Raw genomic sequence first — 26,649 nt, forward strand, 5'->3', positions numbered from 1 at the left:
CGAAGAAATTGTCGGCCAATTTTGTATATATTCTGCTAAATCACGTACTGACGACACGTGTGTGCGTGTGTGTAAATCATGCGTGTTTCGGCATTTCAAAATGTACACGTGCGTGTCTCAATGAGAATACAAAATCAACTCTTTTCAGAAAATTAACAGAAACTGATGAAAACGATGAACCACATCCATACAAAGTACTTTACCACACTAAAACGTGTCGAGTATCTTGATTTACACTCGCAAAATAATTTGTACGTCGCTCATTCCGATATAAAACAATAGAAAAAAGGTGAAAAAAGGAGTCAAATTGGAGCATCTCCCGCCTGATGACGTTGGTAGACTACTTTGTAAAACAGCCGCGACCGAAACATTAGAGATAGAATAAGGAGAGAGAGAGAGAGAAAGTAACTGCTGTTATCCTCTTGAGATTTTTAAAGGTAGCTAAGGCCAGCAGTTGACGAAGAATACAAAAAAGGGCTGTGCTTTGAGTCGAGCAATGTGCCGACACATTGCGTCAATCTCATTCGTATAATAGTACAAGTACTTTGAGTGCACATGAACGCGAGTCGTTTGATGTTTTTTTTTGTGGAAGAATTCTATGCACCGTTTATGTTGCGTTAAGAAAATGAAACAAAAGTATAGTTCACACCGAAAAGAGCTTTTAAATAAAAAAACATTAGATTCGCAATTCAAGTCCTAAATAGCAAACGATTGCGACCGCAGGGAAATCATAGGCAATTACATACAGTTAATCAATTGCGGAAGGCACATTCTGTGCGAGCATTGATTCTCGCCAAAGGCATAACATTTTGTAACGTTGCAACTTTTTGCTCGAAAGTTCGTGTGAAAAGCTGTGAAATTGATCGAGTTCACTGTAAAACATCGATACATCGCTCAACGTCTCGCGTATCAATTGCGAAGAATATCGAGAGGGATTTTAGGCCACAATCCTGAGTTTAACGGACATGATTACAGTGTCGCAGCTTTCATCGATCTATGAAAAATGGCAGAAAACGATTGAATCTGTCAAATTACAGGCGACACGAAACGATCTCGGATAAAGATGTGTCCCGTAGCTATATATAATGCAGTGAAGGAGACAAGCAGTCGTCGAGGGAATTTTCGCGTGCGTCAGCCCTTTTGTGTATACAGATGCCAAAACGATACAAGAGGTTCGCGATGAGGGTCGACGGAGGCACAAGGCACAGAGCTATCTAACGATTGGAAGTTATGTTTAATTGCCATTAAACGAACCGATTGTTGTATTAAACAATGCATGTTAAGATTTTCTCTGCACGAAAAAGACGAAAATCGAGCTTTGGTCTTTTTTGTGTATCACGTCATTACGTTAGATTATATATCTCGGGCAATTCGCAATCGCTGCAGTGTACTGACACACAAAAGTTACGACACTCGGATGACGGGCACGTTGGCCAAGTTTTCAAGAACAAGAAGTGAAAAAAAATTGTATATAATAACAACGTTGCAAGGTAAAAGAAAAAAAATGTCACCCGCGCGCTGGCCTCTGATCATATACATATATACAAGAGAAGAACAAGACGATCGAAGAATTGGAGTTTCGAGACTTTCTAAGACGATGCACGATAAGCACGCTCGCTCCTCTTTTTTCCATCCTAGTCGCAGCAACATACGCTGATGATGTTTTTTTTTCTTTTAGGAGCCTATTTGTAGGCGTGAGTATTGGATATGCATGTTGAGCTGCCTTTATTTAATATTGACGAAATGACGCCCTCTATTATGTTTCATGATGGGCGAAAATCAATTTTTTTTCTAATTTTTGAATTTTGATTACTTTACTTTTAGTAATTTTCGTTTGTTTAACCTGCGGAAAGATTCAATGAGAAGGAGCTTGGAGTTGGTTTCTATAAAAAACGAGCTTTTTTCATATTGGACAGATGAAATTTATTTTTAACTATTGATTTATGCTACTGATCCTATATTTGTATAGATAACGTACAATTATATCGATAATTATGCATGAATCCGTAGTTGTGTCGTAAATTCTGTTGCTTTTTGAATTTTTTTTTCTGCGTTATCGACTCTTCAAGTTGCATAATTACTTCCTTACTTGTGTTATTATCAAATAGGCAAAATTCACTTGTACAGTATAGATTTTATTGCACATTCATTTCCAAACTAAAATAGTTAACATTATTGTTTGATTGTCGTCCTTTGAAAACAACGATGAGGCCTTGGTGTATGTAGTTGTGACAAATGAAAATCAAAACGTTTCAATGCTGTGATTGGTGCATTACCAGTTTTTTATTTGATTAACATTCGAAAATTATTATTATACGCTTTGCCTATTCGACCACAACTTTTCAATTGTGTGATTTTGATAGACTTCATCTGGAGTGATATTAAAACCTTCCTACTTAATTGTAATATAAATAAATATATATATTTTTAAATCTTCGTTTTACAGGGTCGATGCGACAAGTTCAATAAGATTTTGATTCAAATTTATATCGTTTATAGATGAAGCTTTGCATACAAGCGAATAACAATGACAAAAAATTGCATTTACACTCTCGATATTCATTGAAATTATAAAACAATTCACGGTAAAAGTAATACTCTAAATACGTGCGTTAAGAATAATAATTTTTTTTCATTTCATTACAATATATTTTATATAACTTATTGAAATACAAAAAAAATATAGGATGCGGAATGTGTTTCCCGTTGAAAATTCCCAGTTACATATATATATAATAGGAAAATCAATTTTCAGTTTATTTCTTAAAGAGAAATGTAGAAATATACAAATTATAATTAAAACTTAAACTTTAAAGAGCGAAAAATTGCACATCTCTGTAGATAACGAATTACTAATCACAATAGCAAATAATACCATAATTATTTTATTGCCTATCGTAAGCAGTTAAGTCATTAAACATACTTTTTTTATAAATTTTGGCAATTAATAGTTAAATTATACCATTTTGATACAAAATCTATGTGTTACGCGATACTTTAATAAATAATAGGATTTATCAATCAACCCTGTTTCAATGGTTGGTCAAAAATAAAATTATATTTTTGAACTATTATTGATGTACATTGTACTAATAAATAATCTATATATTCATAAATATAATTATAAAAGTAATACAATAAAACATATATGTTTCTATTTATATATTCATCTGCATTTGTATAAATAGTCTCGACTCGAATAAAAAAGTGAATCGTATCCTGGAAATTTTTAACGGGATTGTTCTTCGCTCTATGTATACACATTTATATTATAGGACGTAACAAACCAATGGTACATGTACATTTATTCATTTATAATAACTTTTTTCATACCACTATCTATTATAATCAATTATCACCTCACACGCTACTTTATGAAAAAATTTTCTAATACATATCTCGCTCACACTGGCCAATTATATTTATTTTCTCATTATTCTCACTTGTTTATATTAATATTTAGCCGATACTTGTATCATCGAACACATATATATACATAATAATTAATATAATGCGAATACTTTCTCACTGCGATTAGCTTTGAGGTGGTTTGTTTCGAAAAATCCAGGATTCATCATTAACAAAATGATTGATTTCTTGTAATGTTTATACTACGGTATTATTAAAGATGTTTGATTCCGTCTTATGATGGCACTGACTATTACATTTTTACCACACAAGTATGCATCAATATTGAAAAAAGATTTTTCAAGTTAAATAAAATCTTCATTCTTTAACTTGTGAAGTATATCAAATCATCATATTTTTGTTTTGTTTTCGTCACAAACCAGCTTTGTTTAAAAATCAGAAAAATCACAGTAGATGGCAATGGCGATGCCACAAACGTTTTATTAGCATGGCCTTGATAAAAAAAGTTTTTTCTCTCTTCCTCTCTCTTGTAATACATATATTTATACCTTATCACATAAATCCCGACAATCATACATTACGTAATAATAAACTTATCAGTATTATTTTTATAAAGTTAAATAATTTAACAATTAAATAATTTTCTTCGAGGCCATATTAATAAAGCAAACGCCATCTATATCGATGGATTTTTAAACAAAGTCATAGTCGCATTACGCTAAATATTCAAAATCAAGACAATGTGCAGTCCAGAGGATAAAAAGTAATACACAATAATCTTTAGGAAAGTTCATCGAATTACTCGTTCCTAAATGGAAGAGCTCAAAGGACATCCTCTTGTCTTACAAAAGAGCTATTCTACCTTACTATTTTTCTAACTATTTTTATTCATAGTATATCATTATATAGTTATATATTCTTTTGGTGGAAAAGTTATAAAGAAACTTCTTAGCAACGGGATATATCGGGTCCCTGGTAGAAATGAATACCTACTTGGCCAAAAACGAGCCGGTTATTGCCAATTTTTATTGGTCTACATAAAACTTATTGGCCAGTTAATAGCCAAAAAATTAATTCGTTTCTACTTGGGTTGTTTCCCGGTCATCATTTTCTTTAGTCTCTACAATATAGGATTGAGATAAAAATTGAGTTTCAATTAATTCTGGTATGAATAGTTAGGTAATAATTTCTAAAATTGTATTTTTTCTCGAAAAAAAAAACAACAAAAAAGTTAGTAATACTCTGATGTACCAAGCGATGAAAAAGGCGTATGAAAGTATTTCTCAATATTAATATAAAGTTTCATAATTCATTTAGCGCGTATACAACTCTGCCCTGATCAATTCATTGTTATATCTTATTTTAAATCAGATTCTCTTATGTAATACTTTCGATCAAAGAGCCACAATTACACATCTTATCATTCACATTAATTTCGTAATATTATATGTACATGCAATTACTCTCCTTTTCCACGATCATTATTTTGAGACACCTGATGATTTAATGACTTATTGCATGTAAAAGTCAGGATGGTCCGAATCTTTTTCAAACCTCTTGGCTTCTTCCTGCATACTTTCCTTGATTTTTAATATAGCAGCTGACTCGTTCTGATCCTGCGGATAGAAATATTAAGTAGTAATGAATATATATTTATAGTGCAGCCTACATATGTCGAGCCGGATCCCGTTGAGGGATAACTTTTTTTTATTGATTTCATTTGAAAATTAATGAAAATGATAATTTGGGATGTATGAAACATGCTTATTTCTTCTTACTTCCATGTGTTTTCATTATTCAATCATTGATATTTTCAACATTCCAGCTAGATTCTGATGATGACATAATGCATTAAAAGTAATTATTTGAATCATTACAGTACTCGATGAATTTTTGTACAAAAAATAATCTTCAATGAACAGCCACGATTATTTTCATTATGGGAATCAAAACACAATGTGCAAAGTGGCTCAGAAAAGAAATTGTTCAAAAATGTAATGTAATTTTCCGACATTCAAATTTAATTTAAGAGTACCTTACACCTCTAAAATGGAAAAAAAAATTTTTCGAAGAGTTTTTTTTTTTTAGAATAAAACAACATAGCTCAATGAAAATTGTTGCTCATACTTCATTGACCTTTTATAATACATAAAAAAAATTTGTTTTATTTCTCGTCACCTAGTATCGTCTGCCATAATTAATTTAAAAAAAGCACTCACACAAAAACGGAGCTCACGTGATAATAGAAAAACCATTAATTTGAGCGTTTTTAAATTTTAAGACATCAATCTGCACGCGTTACTGCTCAGAATAAACAAGAATAAACAAGAATAAAAAACATTGGTTAAAAAATATCGAAACGGCGGCGTTTTTTTGACAATTGTTTATATCTCCAAAAATATTATGCCGAGTTTTTCCATTTTAGTTTATTCTGAGCAGTAATACGTGCAGATTATTGCCTTGAAATTTCATGACGATAAAATTAATGGTTTTGTCTATTATCGTGTGCGCTCCAGTTTTTGTTTTTTGAGTAATTATAGCAAATGACACTGGGTGATAAGGAATAAAACAAACATTTTTTTATGTGGTATAAGATCAATAAATTATGTGCAAAAAATTTCAGTGAACTATGTTGTTGTATTCTATTAAAAACACTCTTCGAAACATTTTTTTTCTGCTTCAGAGGTGTAAGGTCCCGTTAATATGAAAACTGTTTTTTCGTAAGCAAGAATATGCAATAATAATGTGTTTACTATAATTTATTGTATGTCTGAATTCATTTATAACGCTAAAATAAAATATGATTTTCAATATATGATAAGTTTTTAGTAATATAAATGCTAAAAGTGCTTTTATACTACAAACTAATTGAAAACATGTGTCCATTGGTTAAACATTCATAAGCAGTAATAATTAAGGAGTCTAGAACTACGAACGAAAAAATGATAGATGATGTACAAACAGAAATGTGTCAATTATAAGAGTAACAAAAAATTCCTCGCTTTCTTGGCTTTAATTTGTACTTTGTACAATGCATGATTATTAAACTTGATTAATTACACAAATCACCCATTCCAACACCGTTTGAGTGATGAAAATACTTGATGCGTATAAATAGCACTGAAACGTTGACTGGGCACCATATGCAACATGGCACTTGTGCTTTCAACCGAGTGTGGATTACACAAAATAAAAACGTATATTAAAACAAGTGCTATGTGTGCGAGGATTATTGTATTTCTTCTAAATAATTCAAAATAATATTAATGATAATAATACTGGTAATAACAATTATAATAATATTAATATAATCAGTGAAGGAATCATTAAGGATGTGAAAACAAATGATCGATGAACCAGGGTGCTCTGACCCACAACACATGGACATTCGAATGATAATTTTCGTCAGGTCATCAAAAAAGTAAAATAGTCAAAAAATTTGATAATTTGAAACGAATAGTTAAAAATCCTCTTGTAGAAATCTATGCAAAAAAGTTCTCTCTCTCTTTTAAACATTTTCCTCTTTGTTGGTATATGAATCCCACAATGCAGAAACATACACTCACCTCAACATTTGTTAATTTTAAAATGTTCAAGCATAATAAAAAAAAGGATAAAATATGCATTTTTAATTGAATTCAAACGAATTACATGTATTGTTGACTAGATTTTTCTAAAACTTCATTTCGCAAACAGTCCGCATTGTATGTACTCTATTATTTCATAATCATCATTAATAATTGTCGTCTTTAACGCATCCATGTGCTACAGGTCAGTACAGGCTATTTCTACATTTTATACAGCTACCAGAAACTTTTTCTCATTTAAACTTATTAGAATTCTTTAAAAATTAAGAAAACCCTATGAAATTGTTCTTAAACTAGACAAAGTACATAATGTAATAACGAAAAAGATTACTGGCAGGTGCCATGTATTAAATCCGAATATAGCCAGCACCCCTTAAGGGTTGATTCATGAGATAAATAAAAACCAAAACTCAATAGATTTCGTATAACAGGATTACATTTATTGTCTCGATTTTTTCCCTTGGCAAGTTAATCATATAAAATCATTAACCTATTCATTCAGGTATTATAGTACAATTTACAACGTGAAAACACTCAAGTCAAATTATTATAAAAAAAGAAGTAACGATAAAAAGGTACCAAGGCGCGTATTATATATAATGTGTCAGTGTTAGAAAAAGTGCAAGTTACGAGATGCTAAACCGTTGAATTAAGTCAAAGGCAAGATAATGACTGGCAAGATAGTTGTATTTTTCATTCAATCACATTGTTTTAATGTTATGAGTTTAAAAAATAAAGCACGAACCTTGGAACCTATAAGTATTTTAATCGGCAGATACAATGATGCCGACGCGTAATTAAATAACTATAAATTTACGTATAGTATTTTATTATTGACTCATTTGAAAGTTATGTACACGCACCAGCGTCAAGCCGAATATACCTTTTTCCTTAAATATATATAAATTTTCATATTTATATATTAATATCTATTTATATAGAGTACAAAATATATATCAGTGATATATATTAAATATAAGTGATAAATGATCAAAAATAAATACATTCCACATCCGCAATCTACACACTCAACAAGAAAAAACCTTGAAAGCCGTGTATAGAAATTAAACCCCCACATTTGAGTAATAATATAAGCATTTTTCAGACAATTAAGAAAGAGCACCATTTATACTTATATAAAGTTACTAAAATTGTTTTTTGTTTATTTATTGCGCGAAATGAAGAAAGAAAAAAGCGCATAATATGGCGTGTCGCTGGCTTGACTTGAAAAAAATAAATAAAAATAATGATAAAAACCGCTGCGATTTACAATGTCGATTTAGTTAATAGTCAATTTTTTATGATTTCAGGGATAACTTATTCAAAAGAAACTAATAGCAGCATAGCATAGTCCAGTACTGACCTATAACCACCTGCAGGTAGACAGACTTTTGTTTTTTTTTGCTTTTATTAAGCTCAGTTTTTTAAAACAAACATTAATCAATCGTTACGTACATTTTTATAGCTTGGTTCGATAATATATTTTGTCATTGCATTTTAGGTTCAGTACTCTACTTATACTACCTACCCTTGTATTATAAAAATAGATCCTATATGTACACCGATGATTTGATAATAAAACAGCGAATATTTAATTTTCATCACGTCATCATTTGAAGTAATAAATAATGACCAAGTAATAATTAAAAAACCTAACTTATATCATATCGCAGTTTATATTAAGTACATGTATCTTCGTGTGATTTGATTTTAAATTACTTGTAGTCTCAGTCATTGAAAATTCGACGAAAGTTACCAAAATAATTTTTATTTTGTCTATAAGTATTCGAAAAATCGAAAATTCATTGAAATATGCATGTTTGACAGCAAATCAAAGCTGATTGCTCTGTCAATATATAACTAATAAGACCTAAAAAAAGAAAATTAATTATTACTTGATAAGACCTAATCACAGAAGACTCAAACAGCCTTTTAAATTTCACCAGGCACCTTAGTTTTTATTAAAATACTTTTCGATGATTAAAAAATTTGTTAAGATTAAGTAAAAATGTATCAATACATATACATCATAAATGTATATATTATATTTAAATTCAAAAAATGGACATTTAAAGCTTATAGAGTGTGAAATTATTATTTCACTCTAAAACTGAGCTTGAAATCAAATGAATACAACCATCGAGTTGCGAATCAATCAATAACTTTTAAAAACTAAGAAGTTTTTGACTTCTATGAGTATTTTTTATTTTATTTGATAAAATTGTATGGCTTGATTTTAAATTAAAAAAATCATTTTTTTCATGATTTATTTTTGAAAATTAGTATAACTACTTAAACTAACCTAACCTTAAATTGGATAGGTGCGCCTGACAACAAATGCAATGAAACTTATTAATATACTTACTTTTAAAAAAGAACGCGATAACAATAATATAAGAATAAAATGAATTCATTCGATAGCTGCTTTAATTCGATCACTCGACTGTTTTATCATTAATTTGTGTGTATTCGGCGTCAAATGGTGTTGAATTGCTGAAATTACGTTGAGTGATTTCAACATTGTATTAGTCATGCTCGCGATTAATGAAGAAAAATTTAATTTTGAAAACTACAAACTTAATTTGTAATTAAGAATCCAAACGAACTTTCAACATTGCATTTTATGCGATACTATTATTTCAACGCCATGCGACCCAAAATATAATGATTGATGCGCATTAATCATTTGCTTTTTCGATTTTCTGTCAATAAGTTTCTGTTATTCTGACATTTTCAATTATATTGATAGATAAACTATATTTGACCGATTATCCCTCGTATTTTCTGTTTTGTTTTCTCCGAATCTGCATTATTTGCTTTCTACGGATGCTATCCTCGGTTAGTTGCGTCCTGGTTGCGATTTTCGTTTAAAAAAACTGTCGACAATACAGAACATGCAATGCGATTAAAAAACTTTTTGCTTATAAAATAACTCAGTTCTTGAGCAATCTTAAAGACTAAAAATGTTGGAGAGAAAATAGGAAGTAAATAGAGGAAAATGAACGAAAAAAGCCTATTCAATGATAATTGATATTTATCTTGAGAGGAATAGATGTTTTATACAAGCGAATGAGAATAGAAGCGCTGAAAGTGACAATGATGAATTTCAAGTAAAAAACTTGTATAATCTGTCGAAAAATGAAATTTAGATTAACTGATGTGAAATAAAAAAAAAATAATAAAAAAACAAGTTTAATATTCCAAAAAAGTTTTGCATACAAGGACCTTAGTCAAAGCACAAAAAGTTTATATATTGCACTAGTGTCGTAATTTATAGTTGGTTAGTGAGTAAAAAATAAAATTCTTTTTAAGCATTTTTGGATAAAATAAAAATTGAAGCATTTCCCATTTATTGAGATCATTCAATTCCCATGTTGAGTGGATAGTGAGACACTTTATTAAATAGGTGGTTCTATGTAAGCTACAAAAACAAACAGTCTTTCAGGATTGATAATCGTGATACTTGTAGCTAGTGCAAATTATATACAAAGGTATGATTTGTGCTCAGATAAACTTAATAACTCACGTTTTCGCCGGGGCCACCGAAGCCGCCTAGATTATAATCACCCATACCGCTGCCGCTGTCTTCTCGCGGCGTACCTGGGCCACCGTTGGCCGGGGAATTTTTCATACCATCAAGCCCGTCACCATTAAGCACTGGTCCCATTGTGTTGGGACCCATTGGACCCATCGGCCCACCTTCGGGACCACCGCTCATTGGAAAATCCTGAGAGATTTTCAGAGTTTTGATTAATGTCAGTACCGCTAATAAAATATGACATAAATTAATAAGTACTCACGCCAGGCATATTTCCTCCAGGAACTGGTTTCATCATAGTGTACATATTTTCGCCACCGCTATTGCTACTGTCTTGAGGACTCGGCATTATTGGCGTACCCGGTCCTGGTGGTCCGCTAGAACCTGGTGGGCCGCCATAATTTCCAGGTGACGACGAGGAATAGTTCATTGGCTGATGGAAATTAATTCATTAAATCGTTCAGATAATAAATTATGTATATATTGTGTTTTAAAACTTACTGTCGATGTATTAGGCTGCCATTGAGGTCGACCGCCAGGTCCAGCCATACTCATCGGTGGCATACCGGCGCCTCCAGGGCCACCTGGTGCAAGATTGCTATTAGGCGGTGGTCCTCTCATGCCTGGGCCATAAGTACCAGGTCCCATTGGTGGCATACCTCCTGGTCCACCTCTCGGATGGTTCATGCGTGGATTCATCGGATTCATACCCGGCGATCCTTTTGTAAAAAAATAATGTCGTTAGTATTCAAAGACTGTAAGAGTAATTTGTGATTTGTGTTTTGAGTTTTTTTGGCGAAAGTGAATGAGCGTTATTCGCTCTCTATAAACTAAATTATTTAGAACGTCTAGTTGGCCATTTATGTGGGTTAATGACGTTTTAATTGAACATTTACAATGACTAGTTTTTGTTGAGCAGGATAAAACTTACTATGAACTTTTACTTAAAACTAGTTCAGTTGATTAATTATTCAATCATTTATTCTGCTCATTTGAATAATAAATAAAAGCAAAGCTCATGATTTCGCACATGCTGGTGAAACAACATTTGATAATGTGCAGAAAATTTGGTGCAAGGCAGGTGCATGTGGTGAGTTTGCATTTCGAAGCTGCATCACCTATGCCTTAATCATTAGAACATCAAAATTATAATACGTGCTCGAAATGCAAAGCAGTCTAAAAAACTTCTTTGAATGAATTTGGTTGCAAAAGAAAGTTATTTTAGGTTTTTTATTTGAGTGTAATGGTGCACCAATACAATGGAGTGGAAGGCGTTTTCATATTGATTTTAGTATAATCAATTTAATTTTTTAATAAAATTAAGCTAGTATCAATCGAAAAACGTTTCCTAGTGAATTTCATGAGTCTAGTTCAATTAGTCACATTTATAAGTCACAAGTAAATAAATTGAAAGTATTTTTCAAGTCTGTTAAATAATTGTAATATTGAGATGTTTGGCAATGTAATAAATTAATCATACTATCATGCTTGATGACAATAAAAATAACTGATAAATATGCGCAAAAACATTTTGAAAATTGCTTATGCATTTTACGAAATGAGGAGATAAACAAATTTTTAATAAATCTTTCGAAACATATATCCATATGTATAAGAGAATGAACAAATAATAAATGTTAAAAAAATGATTAGTGACTAAGTAAAATAAAAATAGAAAAAAATAAACAATTGAATATGTAAACAAAGCCAGTCTTTTTCTAAGTTAAGTCAAGGTGTTTCAATTTGTTGGGTTGCTTCCTACCTTGCCACCCTACAAATTCTCCAGCTTCGCCTGAGAAACACAAGAGCACACATTAGTACGGCAGGTAGGTCAAAAAGATCAGATCAATGGCGAATAACAAAAAGCTTCAAGTTATTTTTACAGTGGCACAGACGAAGTCGAAATTGTATTATTTTTTTACGTATGCTCATTACGAGTTAAAAATTTTATTTGCTTTCCTCAAAAAGTAATGTAAATTTTTAAGCTACCTAATATCTACTCGAAAATTTTTTAAAAATTTCAATACTTCTGTTTCTACTCAGAATAAAAAAAATCAAAATAAAAAAATTATCAGTTAAGAGTTATAAGTGGTACTTATTTTTCCAAGTATAAGTATATATTAATGGTACCACTGGATAATAAATTTGCCACTAAAATATTTCACAAATCAGTCCACTCCACATCACAGCAATCCAATCCAAATATATATGTAATAAAACACTTCCTCAAATTAATTACTCAATTATTGCTGTGTGGTTTCTGATACGCATGCTTCTATGATAATTATATAATGCCATTCTCCTTTTTTGCAAAGTTTTTTAAATGCCAATAAAACTTCAATATAAACAAAACTTGAACTGAGATACCTTACCTTGTCTCGTGGGGTCCATGCTATTTGGCATCATTGGTTGACCTGGAGGCTATGATTAGAAACATATTGTTTAGAATATTTCGAAGGCATAAGAATCGATGAGGCTAACAACGATCAATTAAAAACTCACCCCATTGAATTCGTTACCCATTTGAGGCATTCTCACGTTTGGTCGTGGTCCAGCTGGATATCTCGGACCCATGAACTGCATTGAACAATTTGAATAGTATTAAAATTAAATTTATTTAATCTGTTTGAAAATCATAAGCAAACCAAAATCTAGTATAATAAACACCGCAATTTTAATAAATCAAGTGAAGCTGACGCAAAATTTTCTCTAATAAATTTAAATTTGTTATTTATCACGGTTAAAAAGAGGCGCATTACCTAAAAATAATCGAAATAAAGTATGTTACATGCAGCATTTTTTTAAATTTCAATTATATTGTTGAATTATTGCAGGAATAATTTTGAATATAAAAAATAAAAGTAACCAACAAATAAACGGTAAAAACAAAAGCCTTGACGTAGAAAAATATTGTAAACATTAAAATGCACAATCATTAAAGAGTATAATAAAACATCAAAATAGATTACACAAACATTAAAAATGATCACAAGCGCAAAAATTGATAGGTCACTGACATTCAATGATAAATGTTATAGCTACAGAGGTTAATCATTAAGGATTTTTGAATGAGCCTGCTTACCTGTGTGGACATCATCTGTGAATGCGGGGGTGGGGGTGGCTGTGGGTGCTGGGGAGATGGCTGTGAAGAAGGGTGTGTGGGCGGAGATGGTCGCATTGTCGAATTATTCTGGAACAAGCAAAAAAAAAGTCGCGCACAATGAAGAGACATATAAACTGGCATATAAACTATTTAGATGTATTAATTGAAAATTGGTTCAATTATTCCATGGTATCCTAATCCTAATATGGGAATGATTCACATTCAAGTATAGGTATGATTGAACCAAATGTTGGGGTAAAATTCAATCTCAGAGTTTGGTTTGAGTATTTTTTTTCAAAATTCATTGAAATATTAAAATGACATTTAGTGATATAAACCAGTAACTGTCTTTTAGAGTTATCCTTCAAATCTCGAACTGAAATGAATTCAATTGTTTTCATATTTTTAAATTTTGATTTTAGTTCTTGTCTTAAAATTTGACGTTAGTTTAGTTAAGATTTTATTTATGTATGTGAATGATGCCAGTGAAACGTTTATACGCCAATGCACATTATAATAGTTAGGCAAATTTAAAATCACAGAGAAAGTATAATATGAATGGAGTAAAATATGGATGAAAAATTAACTAATCAGATCAAGCATGATTTGGAATTCTAAAAAAAGACGAATAAAAAATTTAATTCATGAATAATGTGAGTTTGATTTTTTTTTGTTAAAAATAAGCCACAATAAATTGATGATATTGGTTAGTATACAATTGTGAAGGTGAATTAATAAAAGGACAATTAAAACAATTTTGAGTTCGATACACGATGTAGCCAGATTTGAAGTAATTTGTTTCATATCAACAGAAAGTATAATTCTAAATAATGAAATGATACAATACAACATAATCACTTGAATTATAAAAATAAGTCCATAAATGGGGTTAAAAAATTGTTTATCGAAGATATATCTTTGACAACAAGAAAAGAAGAATAAAAAATAGGAAAGTATATTTATTGCGGAAAGACTTACAGGGAAGAAGCCAGGTGGCATGGGACCGCCGGGCATGCCATCGTTCGGTGGCATTTGTCCAAGCGGCGATGGAGCCGGTCCTGCATTCTGTTAACAATTAGCATAAACTCTTTTAGAGGAAAATCTGAGAGATTATTATGTTATTATCAATAAGGATCTACGTATAAAAATATTTACAGTGGCATGCAAGGAAAAGATAATACAGAGATATTGAGACTATTGTATGGGCAAATTTGCAATCGTACGTTGTTATTAAGACATCTACTAAAAGATGGAAAAGTAATCGATATGGAAAACGGAAAATTGTAATTACGTGTGGTAATCCGTTAACGCCATAGCCACTGTTGACGAAACCCTTGAAAATAAATATTGAAATTAACATCGAAGGGCCAAATTGATAGAAAAAAGCATTGCTTAATCGAGATGAATATGAGACCGGACTTTATTTTATAGCATCTTCTCGAAAAGCAAATGCTCGCATTATTAATAGAGATTGTTGAGAAAATTTGATTAATATGCAGTTTATATATATTTATTGATACTTACATAGTCGTGGAAGGCTTTGGCTTCACTACTGTGTTCGCAAGAATCGCGTCGTTCTGGCGCTGCGCAGTATAAATCCCAAAATACGCTACAAAAGATCAATCGTTGTTTATTTTCTTATTCAAGTAGGATTAAACTATCGAAATCTATACGTAATTTTAAATGATAAACTTACCACCACCACGAATGCAAAAAACCTGGAGGTTCACCTAATGTGATATTTTTTTCCCATCTTATCTGTGAAGAAAACAGAAAGAGATGCAGAAATGTATTACAAGCTCATATGAAAATAGTTTATAGGAGATCTTAGATATGATCATCTTACCTCTGACAAGAAAGTTTGTGCTGCTTTTTGCGCACCAATGTGCAACAGGTACTCGTATACATACAAGGCTAATCTGTAACGAAAAATAAACAAACGATTAAACTTCTCATTGAAATTTTGCAATTATTCACAAAATGATCCTACGTCTCTAGCGAAGACCGTGGAAAATATTGCTTTTTCAATGATTTAAAGCTTAGTTAGAACGATACACCGATAAGAATTGAATCACAAACATATATGATTGTGAAAATAATAATTGCATCTGCAAGCATTGTAGAGCATGCAGAATGTTAAGAATAGTTAGAATTCGGAATTTGAGAGCACCGTCGAAAAATTTTCATCTTTGTTGTTCTTAGTGCTTAAAAATTTTGACAGAAGGAGCGACGGAGAAAGATGGCGTGACGGTTCAGAAAAAGCGAAGGGGGACAGGGCCGCAACCGCTGCCGTAAGACTTGCATGTGTGTGCGCAGATTTCTTTCTCTTTTTTTCCTTTTTCTCTCCGTCTCTTTCTCTCTATATGTTGTATACGTATATAGTGGCGCATAAAAATACTCGTAACAATAAAAGCACGAGGAGAAAGGCGTAAGCGGCGACAACGCAGCATCGATAGACTCCCGGATGTTTCATCGGCGAACTTTGCTCATTGAAAGATTTTTTAGTTTTGAAAAAAAAGAGAGCGTGAAATAGAGAGAAATATAGAGATAAGGAAAACGACAAAGAAATAAGCTGTTTGTGTAAAAAGATATAAGAGATTACTTTTAAAATGTATCAATGGAGTAAAATGTATTTACTCGACGAAATTGAATTGATGTTTTGTACTTAAAAAATGTAGTGCAAAGTGAGACAAAAGTGCGCGAAAAAAGTTTAATTGAAACCTTTAATTACTCAAATCTCGGTCCCTAACTAGGTCATCGAATTAGGACCTTTGGTGAAACAAAGTCATTTTCAGAATTGAAAATCAGCACACATTTATGGGAATATAATTTACAAGTATAGCGGTACTAATGGTAGCGGTGGCGGTGTTGCGAGGTGGCACACTTCGATCGACAAAATTAACGGAGCGCGTGTCTTGCTCTCTCTCTCTTTTCTCAGAACATAAATGCCGTTCACTTCGTTTATATATCTATATATATGTGTGTGAGTGCGCTTTGAAACCCAAATATTTCTATATATTCAAAATTTGGTCAAACATTTTAGTTTTCCAAGCTGAAGCAAAGCAAATTTTGAACGAATATTTTACAACACTTGAGGAGTTATTAAAGTTGAATTTCCATCATTTATTTTAATATAAGCTGATAATTAAAAAAATGAACTAGTAATGACATTTTCATATTAATTTTCAATAATTTGGTCTCGATAGTTTACTTTGATGTCACGCTTGTAAACGTTATACGCCTTGAAATTTGCAATTGTAAATCCAACAGTTTTATATTCATAATCGTTCTACGTAATTTTTCAGTATAGCTTATCGATAATGATCAATACATAATATAGTTCCCCGTGTATTGGAATCGACTATTTTTAGGCACATGAAAATTCATACGTATCTTCTATATATTCGCGAATCTAGTTTAGTAGCTTTTATTTTCTATGTGCGCAATAATAGGGAGTAAGATTTGAATTTTCTGAAACAATGTACCTCTGATTCGGCACGATAGAAAAGGACATCGGTTCGGGCTTTTGAAATGCCAACCTATTGAGTAATTTCAGTGATAAAAGGCTTTACGTAGCAGGAAATAGGTGAATTTTAAAGCACGTACTGGATATACCGCGAGCAATGTATATCATCCATGTATTTCGTCAGATTTACAAGCAATGAAAACAAAATAGGCGCGAGTCGAGCCGCGGACGCGAGCGTGCAAGTGTCGGCGCGCATAGACGAAAAAAAAGACAGCAGCACTCTTGCATTAGAATTGGTCGGAAAAAGGCGAATTAATTAATCGGCCAGGTACTCACTTTTCCCTCGCTTGGTTATCCGAGGGCACGGACGAGCCCTTTCCCTTGGAGTACATGCTCCCGGCTGCACAAGTGTAGCGGCGTTGGCGTTGGCGGTGGCAGGCGTCGTCGTCGTTGCCGCGTCAAAATGCCTTTTTCTCGGCGCTCCGTGTGTGCGTGCGTGCTCGTGCGCGCCTGCGACTTTGTATATTATGTACGTGTGTGTACGTTGGCTGCACCGCCGCTACTGTTGCTGCTACTATCGATGAACTCGAGCCTCGATGCTTATGTATTTATTACTGCACTTATAGCTGGCTGGCCTTTTCGTCAATAGTCCATACGCAGCCCAGTACTATTACTGATTGGATCTACGACTCTTTTCGGGCTCATTGGTCTAGATGTATGCACCTACACAGCGAGAGGATTGAGTTTAATCCAAGAGACAATAATACAACGTCGAGATGTGTAGCTCGTCACTCGATTTATATGAACTATATAATTAATCTACTCTCGATATATTATAGCAGACGACGCGACTGTGCAATTGTTGATGTCGCATCAGAATAAGGAAAAACATCACTGATCGTACGTATATCGTGCCCGAGTCGACGCGTTTAACCTATAAGAGCACGCGCATCTTTCTACGATGTCTAAAGAAGCACAAGCGATGCAAAATACAACGTCGATATTACTCCGAGGAGACGAGGCTGACGAATAGTAGCCGGTCTCGGCTGCGTGGGTGGTCAGGCGTCATTCAAGCTATAGGCACGTAAAAAGTACGCACGTAGCTGCTGCACATATCGCCGAGCCGAGAGCTCGACTTGGTCTATAGGTAGGTACACTGCGTATACACAGACGAATCGAGCGATAAAAAACGACGCCGCGCGCGCGTCGCTCACAGCTACTTTACTCACTACTCCTGTCCCGAGTACCGTCTACCGAATGAATGGGACATTTAATATTTCGATCGAGCCGTTTAAATTGCGCCGGGCACAACGTCAACTTAAAACAAAACATCAACAATGACACAGAGATTCGCAGGTAAATACACGCGTCCTAGAGATATGTGTATGCACTCACTCGCGTCCGCAGGCAGCAGCGAGATATGAGAAATATAAACACACTCACCGAACGGCCAAGTCAGAGGCTGCTGCTCTGACGCTCTATAATACTTTGGTCGAGAGTTATGCACAGCGACACGATATAGAATAGGAGTTGACGCGCGATGGAGCTCCAAGCTGCCCGTGCGCCTGTGTGAGTCTGTGTGTGTTGTAGGTGTACGCGCGTGTGCGAGCGTTACGGCTTCTCTCTCGCTCGCTCCGGCCGACCACCACTCCGTGCACTCCGCTCGCTCTTTGCCGTCTCTATGTGTCAGTGTGTTTCGCATATACGTGTGTTTTCGCGTACATACACTTCAGGGGAAAGGGGACTGCCCAGATCGAGGGAGAACGCAGTGCTCACTGCTGTGCGCGCCCATGTAAATGTGTGAGTACATATATATATGTGTGAGTATTAGCTGCTGCGTGACGGCCGATGCGCACCGCGCATGAGTGAGACGGAATACGAGAGACCGTGTTCTCTCTGTCTTGCTCTTTTAGTTGCCATATGTGTGTGTGTGCGCGCGTGTATGAATGTATATATAGGCAAAATACAGATACATACATACGTACGCGTTATATGCTAGCTCAATGCATTAAATCTTCGTTCACAACGGAGAAACTTTTTCACGTTTTTTCTAGTTTTTGTTTATAATGACACTTGTTGATTTCTTTTAAAGATTATTTATGGTGAATTAGCGCTGAGGTTGATGAACAATATACACATCAATTAAAAATAAACGAATTTAAATTATGTGCTGATTGTGAATTAAAATCATTGAACGGGTATATCCAGCTCTTATCACCATGAATATCTACTTTCTTCGGGGAAAAAAGACTGTCTGGCAAATGGAAATTGAAATATTTCAGAGAAACTTCCATTTCCTTCAAATAAATGCAGCCATTTCCATTTCCTTTTCGTTTTCAACGCTCAGATATTTGAATTTTTTTTCATTTTATTTGAAATATTTTACTTTAATGCAGGAAAAGCTTGTTTACTCTCACATATTTTCCCAATACTTTTCTATTCGTCAATGATAAAAGCAATTCATCAAATTTAGGTAAAGATATCATTAAAAAAATGTTCGAAAATATTTCATTCGAATCGTGATTATGTTATGAAATTGGCATGTTTAATGCTAAAAATGACTTTATTATTTTAACATAAAAATACAATTCCAAGGAATGAATTTTATTTCAAATCATTTCTTTTAAAATATTAAAAATTTATTTAAACATTTTTTCGCACTTATCGTAAAAGTTATCAATAACTGTCGTAATTCAGAGTATTTAGTAGCGAATATTAAAAAAATTCTCAATGAAAGAATTAAAGTCAACTGTGATGTTCGCAAATATGAATGAGGCCTTAGGTAATATATGTATTGTGTTTCTTCGACGTCGCTATAAGCCAGCAATGGCTGAGTGTCGCCGCCCTTCCTTGCATCTCCGATCCCCGTCACCCCTCTCGTCTCTCCTTCTCTTTTTGCGATCATATACACGCACATCTACTCTTCCAGAGTATATACATTTCTCTCTAGCTCTCTGTCTCTTTCTCGCTCTATGCATGGTATATATAGTACGTGAATGTTGTATCATGGTACTCGAGACTTCATCGTCATCATCAAAAATTTGCTTCCGCGTTTTTTCACCTCCTGAAACGTACGTCACATACATATAAATTTGTACCAAACAATTTTTATTTCTCTCCTTTTTTTATCATTCACGCGTAAATAAATTTTAAGCATATCTTGCAAAGTATGAAGACTTGCAGACCCTAACGAACCTATCAGTTCTGTATACGCTACGCTTTCCTGTTGACCTCTCACTGTCTCTCTTTCTGCTCTATAGGCTTTGTTACTTCTGTTTTTTCTTACAGCCTTTTTTCTCCCACATTACGTTTTGTTTACGATTACGATACAGTGGGATTTTCCATTTGTACTTTTTTGAGTATTTGAATGATTGTCATTACTCATACAGTATTGTTCAATAATTTAAAAACAGTTGCCACAAATGTTGTTACTATAGACAATTTAATAATAATAAATATATAATTTAAGCTTAGGATTAGAAATGGGTTTTAAAATTTTTGTAGTAAAATGTGATGATTTTAATTTTCGAAAATCTTCATAGAAAAAGTATTTTGATTCTTAGTTGATCACTAAAAAATTATTCTGGGAAATTACTCCAATGATACAGTACAAAGATCGATAAATTTATTGAATAATACTCATGATGATTATATCATTGAAATCAATATCAATATTATCGTTGTGATGAAAGAGCTCCAACATTAAATTTTATTTAATAGAGCTATTTTTTATGATACATTTCAATCCAATTCTACCATAACTCTATTATTTTATTCTAATGAATCAAATAATTATTTGCACATATGTCAATTTTAATAATTAATTCATGAAAATCAGTAATACATAATAATTTGTACACTTTTTTTTAAATTTTTTTCCAAAAAATATTTTTCAAAATTATTATGAAAGAGTGTCAACGATAGTTACAATACCAATTTTGAATAAATTTTTTATTTAATGAATCATACGAAAAAAAACACGTACAACTAATTTGAACGAGCTTTAGCTATAGCTTGATCAATGTCATTGAACGAGTTATAGGTTCATAGGGTATATCTGCCCACACAAATATTATATTTTGGTATAGACCAGTCGAATAATTGAGGGTGCCAACGTTTTCCATGTTAAATCGTATAGGCTTGTGAGAGTGCCCGTGGAGACCACGGGTATTTTGTGCAGCCCTCGCCACAAGAGAACTTATAAAAAGCGATGGCAGCACCAAATATTATGCACCTGGCCTATTGTAATAGCAGTGCCATGCATAAATAGCGTAAAAAGTCTAGCTTCGCGTGCGAGCATCGATGATCATTGATATCTTGCATGTGCACGCGCGCCTCGCGTTTTCAGGCGCGTATCTAGCGTATTCGCTGCAAGAGGCAAGGGTACCGGACTGCTCGATCTATACTTTTTTTTATTTACTTTCGGGTCCGAATTTTATCGAAAAACCTTTTAAATTACAAATGAGTTATGTACTATGCAATCACCGAGTGTCAATCATAAATGCAACAATTATAAAAATATCCTAAAAAATTTTTAAGAGAGTAAAAAATTGTTTATGAGAATTAGAAAGCATCAAAAATGCTTCACCAGAGAAATTTTTTATATTTCAATAAATTAGTTATTAAGATAGCATTGTTAAAATAGCGTATGAACAGGGATAAAGAATATTTATGCTACGGCACCATTCCTATTTGATGGTATATCTATATAGTGTTGTATATACGTGCATATGTACACATTCTTCATCTTTCTTTAACTTTGCAGAGTCCATCTCTCTCGTGCAAAATGCGTACATTATGTGGCTGCTTTATGAATCGTTTATAGATTTGCAATGAAAATTTACCTCTGTCAAACAAAAATGCAAATATTTGATGTTCACGTTAATTATAAAATGTTTAAAAAGTCGATTAAAACTTAAGATTTGTGTTGGACAAACATGTTAATTCGAAAAAATGTATAAAATGTTGACTTGACGAAAAACTACACCGTTAAATATAGAGACAACGACCTCGCGGTTTGATTAACAGATTACAGAATACGATGCATTACGTTGCATGACGTATTCCATGTAGTATAGGACATATGATTACGTCTATTTTTAAAAACATCTAACGCATTTTCAAAACTACTTCAAGCCACTCGATTATCATACCTCAAAATCCGATGTTATTTTGAGACGCGTGCACATTTCAAGGTCCTCGCACTGAGACATATCAAGGAGTACCCACAAATCCGTCATTTTAATTTTTAATATTTCTATTTCACCATTATATTTGATGAAGATGTCTTTGAAAATCGTTTGTTTTACTAATCCAGTCAATATTTGTTCTCTTTCCGTGTTAAGCAATTCTGTAAGAATTGTTTGTATTTTGAAAAAAAAACATCACGATTAAATTTATAACCATGGCCGCAATAAATCAAGTAAAATTTAGAGATAAGATGAAAAAATCTGGTTAGAATTTCAAAATTGTCAAAAAGACAATCCTATAATAATTTTGAAATGACCTGAAATTATGCATATAAACGAGACGTAAGCGTTGAAATTAAACTAACCTCCAAAAAATAATGTCTATTTGTATATTTGCATATAATTTTAGGAATTAAAGGGGCAACTAAAATCGATATATGTGAAAATTGAAAACGGATCCCATTGTAATAAAAGAGCCATCTCTAATTGATATCTGTTGTACCTTTAAATCAATTGAAGCATCGAGCAAGTATTTAAATTCGTCGACAATAAAATATGTTCATAAAAAACATGCTGCTGGAGCAGAGAAAGAGATGGAAATAAGTTACGGTGTACAGGTGCTCACTAATATAAATGAAGTAGTCAGCTTTTGGAGCCTGCAACAAAATATATAATACAGTGCATCATAGAGCCTGCAAAAAGCTAACAATTGACAGAAGCTGCAACAGAAGGCTCGATCTACGCAAGACAGTCGGGGAAATCTGCCGAGAGGGGAAGTTGTGTTCGGCAGTCGGCGGCGTGGCGTGGAGAGAGAAGGCAAAAATATAACATAAACTCACGCTATTCTCGCGACTGTGCCGCTTCCCCCCTTTTTCAATTTTATCTGGATGACAATATTACCGGGCAATACGTTTTATTGTGTTGCTTATGCGCGAAGCAATTTTGCACGTGCTATGAAAAATATCTCTCGTTTTTTTCAACGAGGGCCTGCGTAGGCGACTCTTGTGTAATTATCTTACGCTCTAAAAAACGCTGATAAATTCAAAAAAATGGCCTTGACGAATGTAACTTTTATATTCTACGAATTGTTCAAATGAGAAATCATCAGTCTTATCGATTTTTTTATAATCTCGTCAAAATTCAACGGTTCAATGATCTAATTTAAAAGCGTCACTTCTGTTTTTTTCTAATAAAACCTAATTATTGCTAAATTTACTGATTGATTAATCGATCATTGTTTTATTTTTAGATTTTTTTGAAACCTGTTTTTAATGAAAATGAAATTTTATTTCAGCAACTGAAGCACATTAATGCAATAATATCATCAAATCATAACTACAGCTAACATCAATTCGTTGAATACGTTGTGACATCAGAATATTTTAGAAATTCAGCAAATTTACACAACTTTCTCACCATGGATGGTCCTGGTACTATCACATGGGAAGAGTTCGTTAAAAATGCCGAAGATATGATAAAAGTTTCTGCCAGAATTTCTGATGGCTGGGAATTTTTAGGGGAAAAGGTTTGTTTCGTTTTATGCGCGATCTTATATTGAAATTGATCAACAATTATCAATTTGTATATCATTCAGGACGTTACTGGAGAAGCATACTTGAAGCGAGTTGAAAAACACATGCTACCTTCGAATCATTCTATTTTTCTCGATGATACAAGCTTAGAAAACGAGGATGAAGTAGAAAAGGATCCATTTGAATTTGATGCAGATGGCAACGAGAAATTAAGGCCATTAATAATAGAGCATAATATATTATGGTCAGAAAGTTATGGTGTTCCAGTAATTTATTTCAATGGATGGAAATCTGGTCAGTATAAATTTTGTATTGAACTAATTGTTAATTCTTAAACTTTGAATTTACCGCCGGGTTCCGGCCATTGAAATGCGACCAGAAAAAATAGACTGCAAAAAACACGATTCCTTCTTTATCATTGTGATTCGAGTAAATCAAAGCAGAGGGAGCTAGTGTTCGAGTTTTTTAATTTTTTTTTGTAAAATAAAGAGATTACTGCGGTAAATACAAACAGTTTTAATTTCTTCCAAGAAATTTATAAATATTAACTATTATTTTTTTTCTTTTGTTTCATTGAATTTTTCATTTCAATTTCATTTCAAGTTTAAAAGCATAATCAAGAAAAAATCGGGAAAAAACGACGTGAGTATATTTTTGCTTAGAATTTCGCTGACGTAAAAGCGAGGTTGTCGCCTGAATACTACTAGACCTTAATCTCCATATGTAAGAACTTATGTGCAGAATTGTTTCGGCAGCTGCTTCTGAACTTGGACTAGTAGATATAAACGCGAGATTATTTTTGTATACAAAGCATGACAAACGCTAGTTTAAATTCGAAATTGATAAGTGAATAAAAATAGTAGGTGGTACCTAATTTTTAAAAATTAAAGAAAAAATAACTGAAGTCTCGTATCGTTCAAGTTAAAATAAAAGAATCAGTCGCCTTTCTCGAAGTCGCTAAAACGCACTTAGCACTCGATGGCTAAGTAATACTTTTAATTTCCTCTGGTTTTATTTCAATTTCTATTGACGCAATAGTTGCCTGAGATTATCAGGCTGCAGTTCACTCATAGAAAAGTCTCTTGTGTAAACTTTATTTTATTAAATTTTTTTTTCTGGTCAATCGTTTCGTTAGATTACGTTAATTGCAACGGGGTCAGCTGCGAAGAGGCACAACAATTTTCCTGCGACGAAGCCGACAGACTGGGCTACGGTGAATTGTCGCAAGCCATTCACCCGATTCGCAAGCAACCGTACCTTTGGCTTCATCCCTGTGCTTCAAGCAAATTAATTCAGAACACGAGCAATAGGTAAGATTTTAAGTAATCATTAAGAAGCAAGTACTTGAATTACTCGGTGATTTAGTTAAAAGCTGATGCATCGTTATCGTAATTTGTGATATTGGGTACATCCGAATAATAAATAAAATCACATTTAAACTTGACGCATTACTTTCAATGAATCTCGTCGAAAAATCAACTACTCCGCGCATTTACTGGGTCAGTAAAAAAAAGGGAAAAAGTACCCAATCTCATAAATTGCTTTTACGACGTCAATTGACGCGCATCTTGGTATAACACACTTACAGCCATTCCGATGCATTGTGTATCGCGCGCGCATCAGCGCAACGACGTGTCATAAAGCCCTAAGGGCTCGCCTAACAGCGACCTCGATAAAATGTACAAATATGCGAGGCAACATTACAGATGATATAGAGGCAGCGATTTGTTTTTTCTCATTGCAGCTCCAACAAGTTGGTAAGTTGGTTGAGTAGCATCGCAGCACGGGCTCTCGGGCTAAGAGTCAAGCCCGAATACTACCAGTTGACGCTGAACGACAACATCGCCACTAATGCATCTCTGCGGCACGTGTAATTGCAATACGCTTAAAATTGTGTAAATATGTGATATTCATTTTTTTACGTTTGCTAAATAAATTTTGAATCTCAATTTGGCTAAAGTACTTGAATAAGTAGCTAACCCCTGCACTACAGGCAACGTTGATAAACCAATAATCCGTTAGCAAACGAGAAATGCCTCCGAGAGGATTACAGGCTTTAATTAGATTACTCTGCAGTGGCACAACAAACAAGAGGATAAAGCCGAAGCCGTAGCATCTTGTTTATGATCAAACTTGATTTTGTCCTGGCAAAAATTTCATATCTTTCCTTGTTACTTGTCAATCATTTCTTTAGCTTCCTTTTTACTCTCTCCCTCTCTATTTTTGTATCCCATTTCACGAGAATAAAATTATATAAGCACCGAACGACACGTGACTGTTATATGACGAAAGCGAAAAAACTGGCTATATCGTTCGCAAGCGCGTTTGTTTCAATAATATTTACTCATTTTTTTTTCTTTCTCAAAAAGAACAGAGACCGATCACGAAAACGTGTGACCTACTTCGTCAGGCACGTTTCCGTCTATGTTTCAAAAAAGAAATAAAACAATTTGGCTTCTTTTTTTCTCTATCGCTAGAGATCGATAGGTCTTACAAAGCAGTAAAATGATTTGGTTTTTTCGACGAACAATCGGTGACGAATCTGCGACTGCAATTAATTTAGTTTTTTCGGTCGATTTTTTTCTCGACTCTTTATCCCTTTTTATCCGTAGCGCTCGTTATATTTATCGAAGATTTATGTATTGTATGGGAAGGTCGATGAGATTTCTGCTGAATCACAGGCTGTGCTGCGAATGCATCGAGTTTTCCGGTGAGAGAGGTAAAAAAATGAGCTGCGACCGAATTTTTCAATGTTTTGCAGCGATCCGCTCAGGTCGCAGTGCACACACACATATATATTCATGTATATATAGAGGTGCAGCCGAGCAGAGGAATGATCTCGGCGACGTAAATAACGTTTTCCAA

General features: G+C 33.4%; 2 protein-coding genes across 8 annotated transcripts; one reads left to right on the forward strand and one right to left on the reverse strand.

Annotated features, from left to right (window-relative positions):
* Positions 1-1,898: 1,898 nt before the first annotated feature.
* On the reverse strand, positions 1,899-18,642 carry LOC106657988 (single-stranded DNA-binding protein 3). Of its 7 annotated transcripts, none has more exons than XM_014379736.2 (15): positions 18,507-18,638; positions 17,400-17,786; positions 15,444-15,516; positions 15,294-15,355; positions 15,122-15,206; positions 14,889-14,930; positions 14,576-14,662; positions 13,577-13,684; positions 12,997-13,071; positions 12,867-12,915; positions 12,257-12,286; positions 10,996-11,213; positions 10,757-10,927; positions 10,483-10,683; positions 4,881-4,985 (listed from the first exon to the last, which is right to left on the reverse strand). In XM_014379736.2, the coding sequence occupies exons 2-15, from the start codon at positions 17,453-17,455 to the stop codon at positions 4,881-4,883; spliced, it is 1,362 nt and encodes a 453-aa protein (XP_014235222.1). In that variant the 5' UTR covers positions 17,456-17,786; positions 18,507-18,638. The 7 variants fall into 7 exon arrangements, with proteins under 7 accessions (XP_014235228.1, XP_014235223.1, XP_014235229.1 ...); XM_023460769.1 differs by having other exon boundaries at positions 18,459-18,512; XM_014379740.2 differs by lacking the exon at positions 4,881-4,985 and adding an exon at positions 7,375-9,832 and having other exon boundaries at positions 18,507-18,636.
* Positions 18,643-18,773: 131 nt separating this feature from the next.
* LOC106657780 (ubiquitin-like-conjugating enzyme ATG10) lies at positions 18,774-25,658 on the forward strand. Its single transcript, XM_014379455.2, has 5 exons — positions 18,774-18,863; positions 23,547-23,777; positions 23,847-24,078; positions 24,920-25,094; positions 25,529-25,658. Exons 2-5 carry the CDS (start codon positions 23,670-23,672, stop codon positions 25,656-25,658), a joined length of 645 nt encoding a protein of 214 aa, XP_014234941.1. The 5' UTR covers positions 18,774-18,863; positions 23,547-23,669.
* Positions 25,659-26,649: the final 991 nt, after the last annotated feature.

This window comes from Trichogramma pretiosum, unplaced genomic scaffold, assembly GCF_000599845.2.
Source record: "Trichogramma pretiosum strain Unisexual culture from Peru unplaced genomic scaffold, Tpre_2.0 scaffold6, whole genome shotgun sequence".
NCBI classification, from domain to species: Eukaryota; Metazoa; Arthropoda; class Insecta; order Hymenoptera; family Trichogrammatidae; genus Trichogramma; species Trichogramma pretiosum.

Bases quoted from the DNA above. Each gene is read 5' to 3' on its own strand.
- LOC106657988 (XM_014379736.2), bottom strand. From the start codon at position 17,455: ATGTACTCCAAGGGAAAGGGCTCGTCCGTGCCCTCGGATAACCAAGCG. The intron at 15,356-15,443 runs GTAAGATGATCA...TTTTCTTCACAG, and splicing joins CACAAACTTTCTTGTCAGAG to ATAAGATGGGAAAAAAATAT. The intron at 11,214-12,256 runs GTAGGAAGCAAC...TTTTTACAAAAG, and splicing joins AGAATTTGTAGGGTGGCAAG to GATCGCCGGGTATGAATCCG.
- LOC106657780 (XM_014379455.2), top strand. From the start codon at position 23,670: ATGGATGGTCCTGGTACTATCACATGGGAAGAGTTCGTTAAAAATGCC. The intron at 24,079-24,919 runs GTCAGTATAAAT...TCGTTTCGTTAG, and splicing joins TTTCAATGGATGGAAATCTG to ATTACGTTAATTGCAACGGG. The intron at 25,095-25,528 runs GTAAGATTTTAA...TTCTCATTGCAG, and splicing joins ATTCAGAACACGAGCAATAG to CTCCAACAAGTTGGTAAGTT.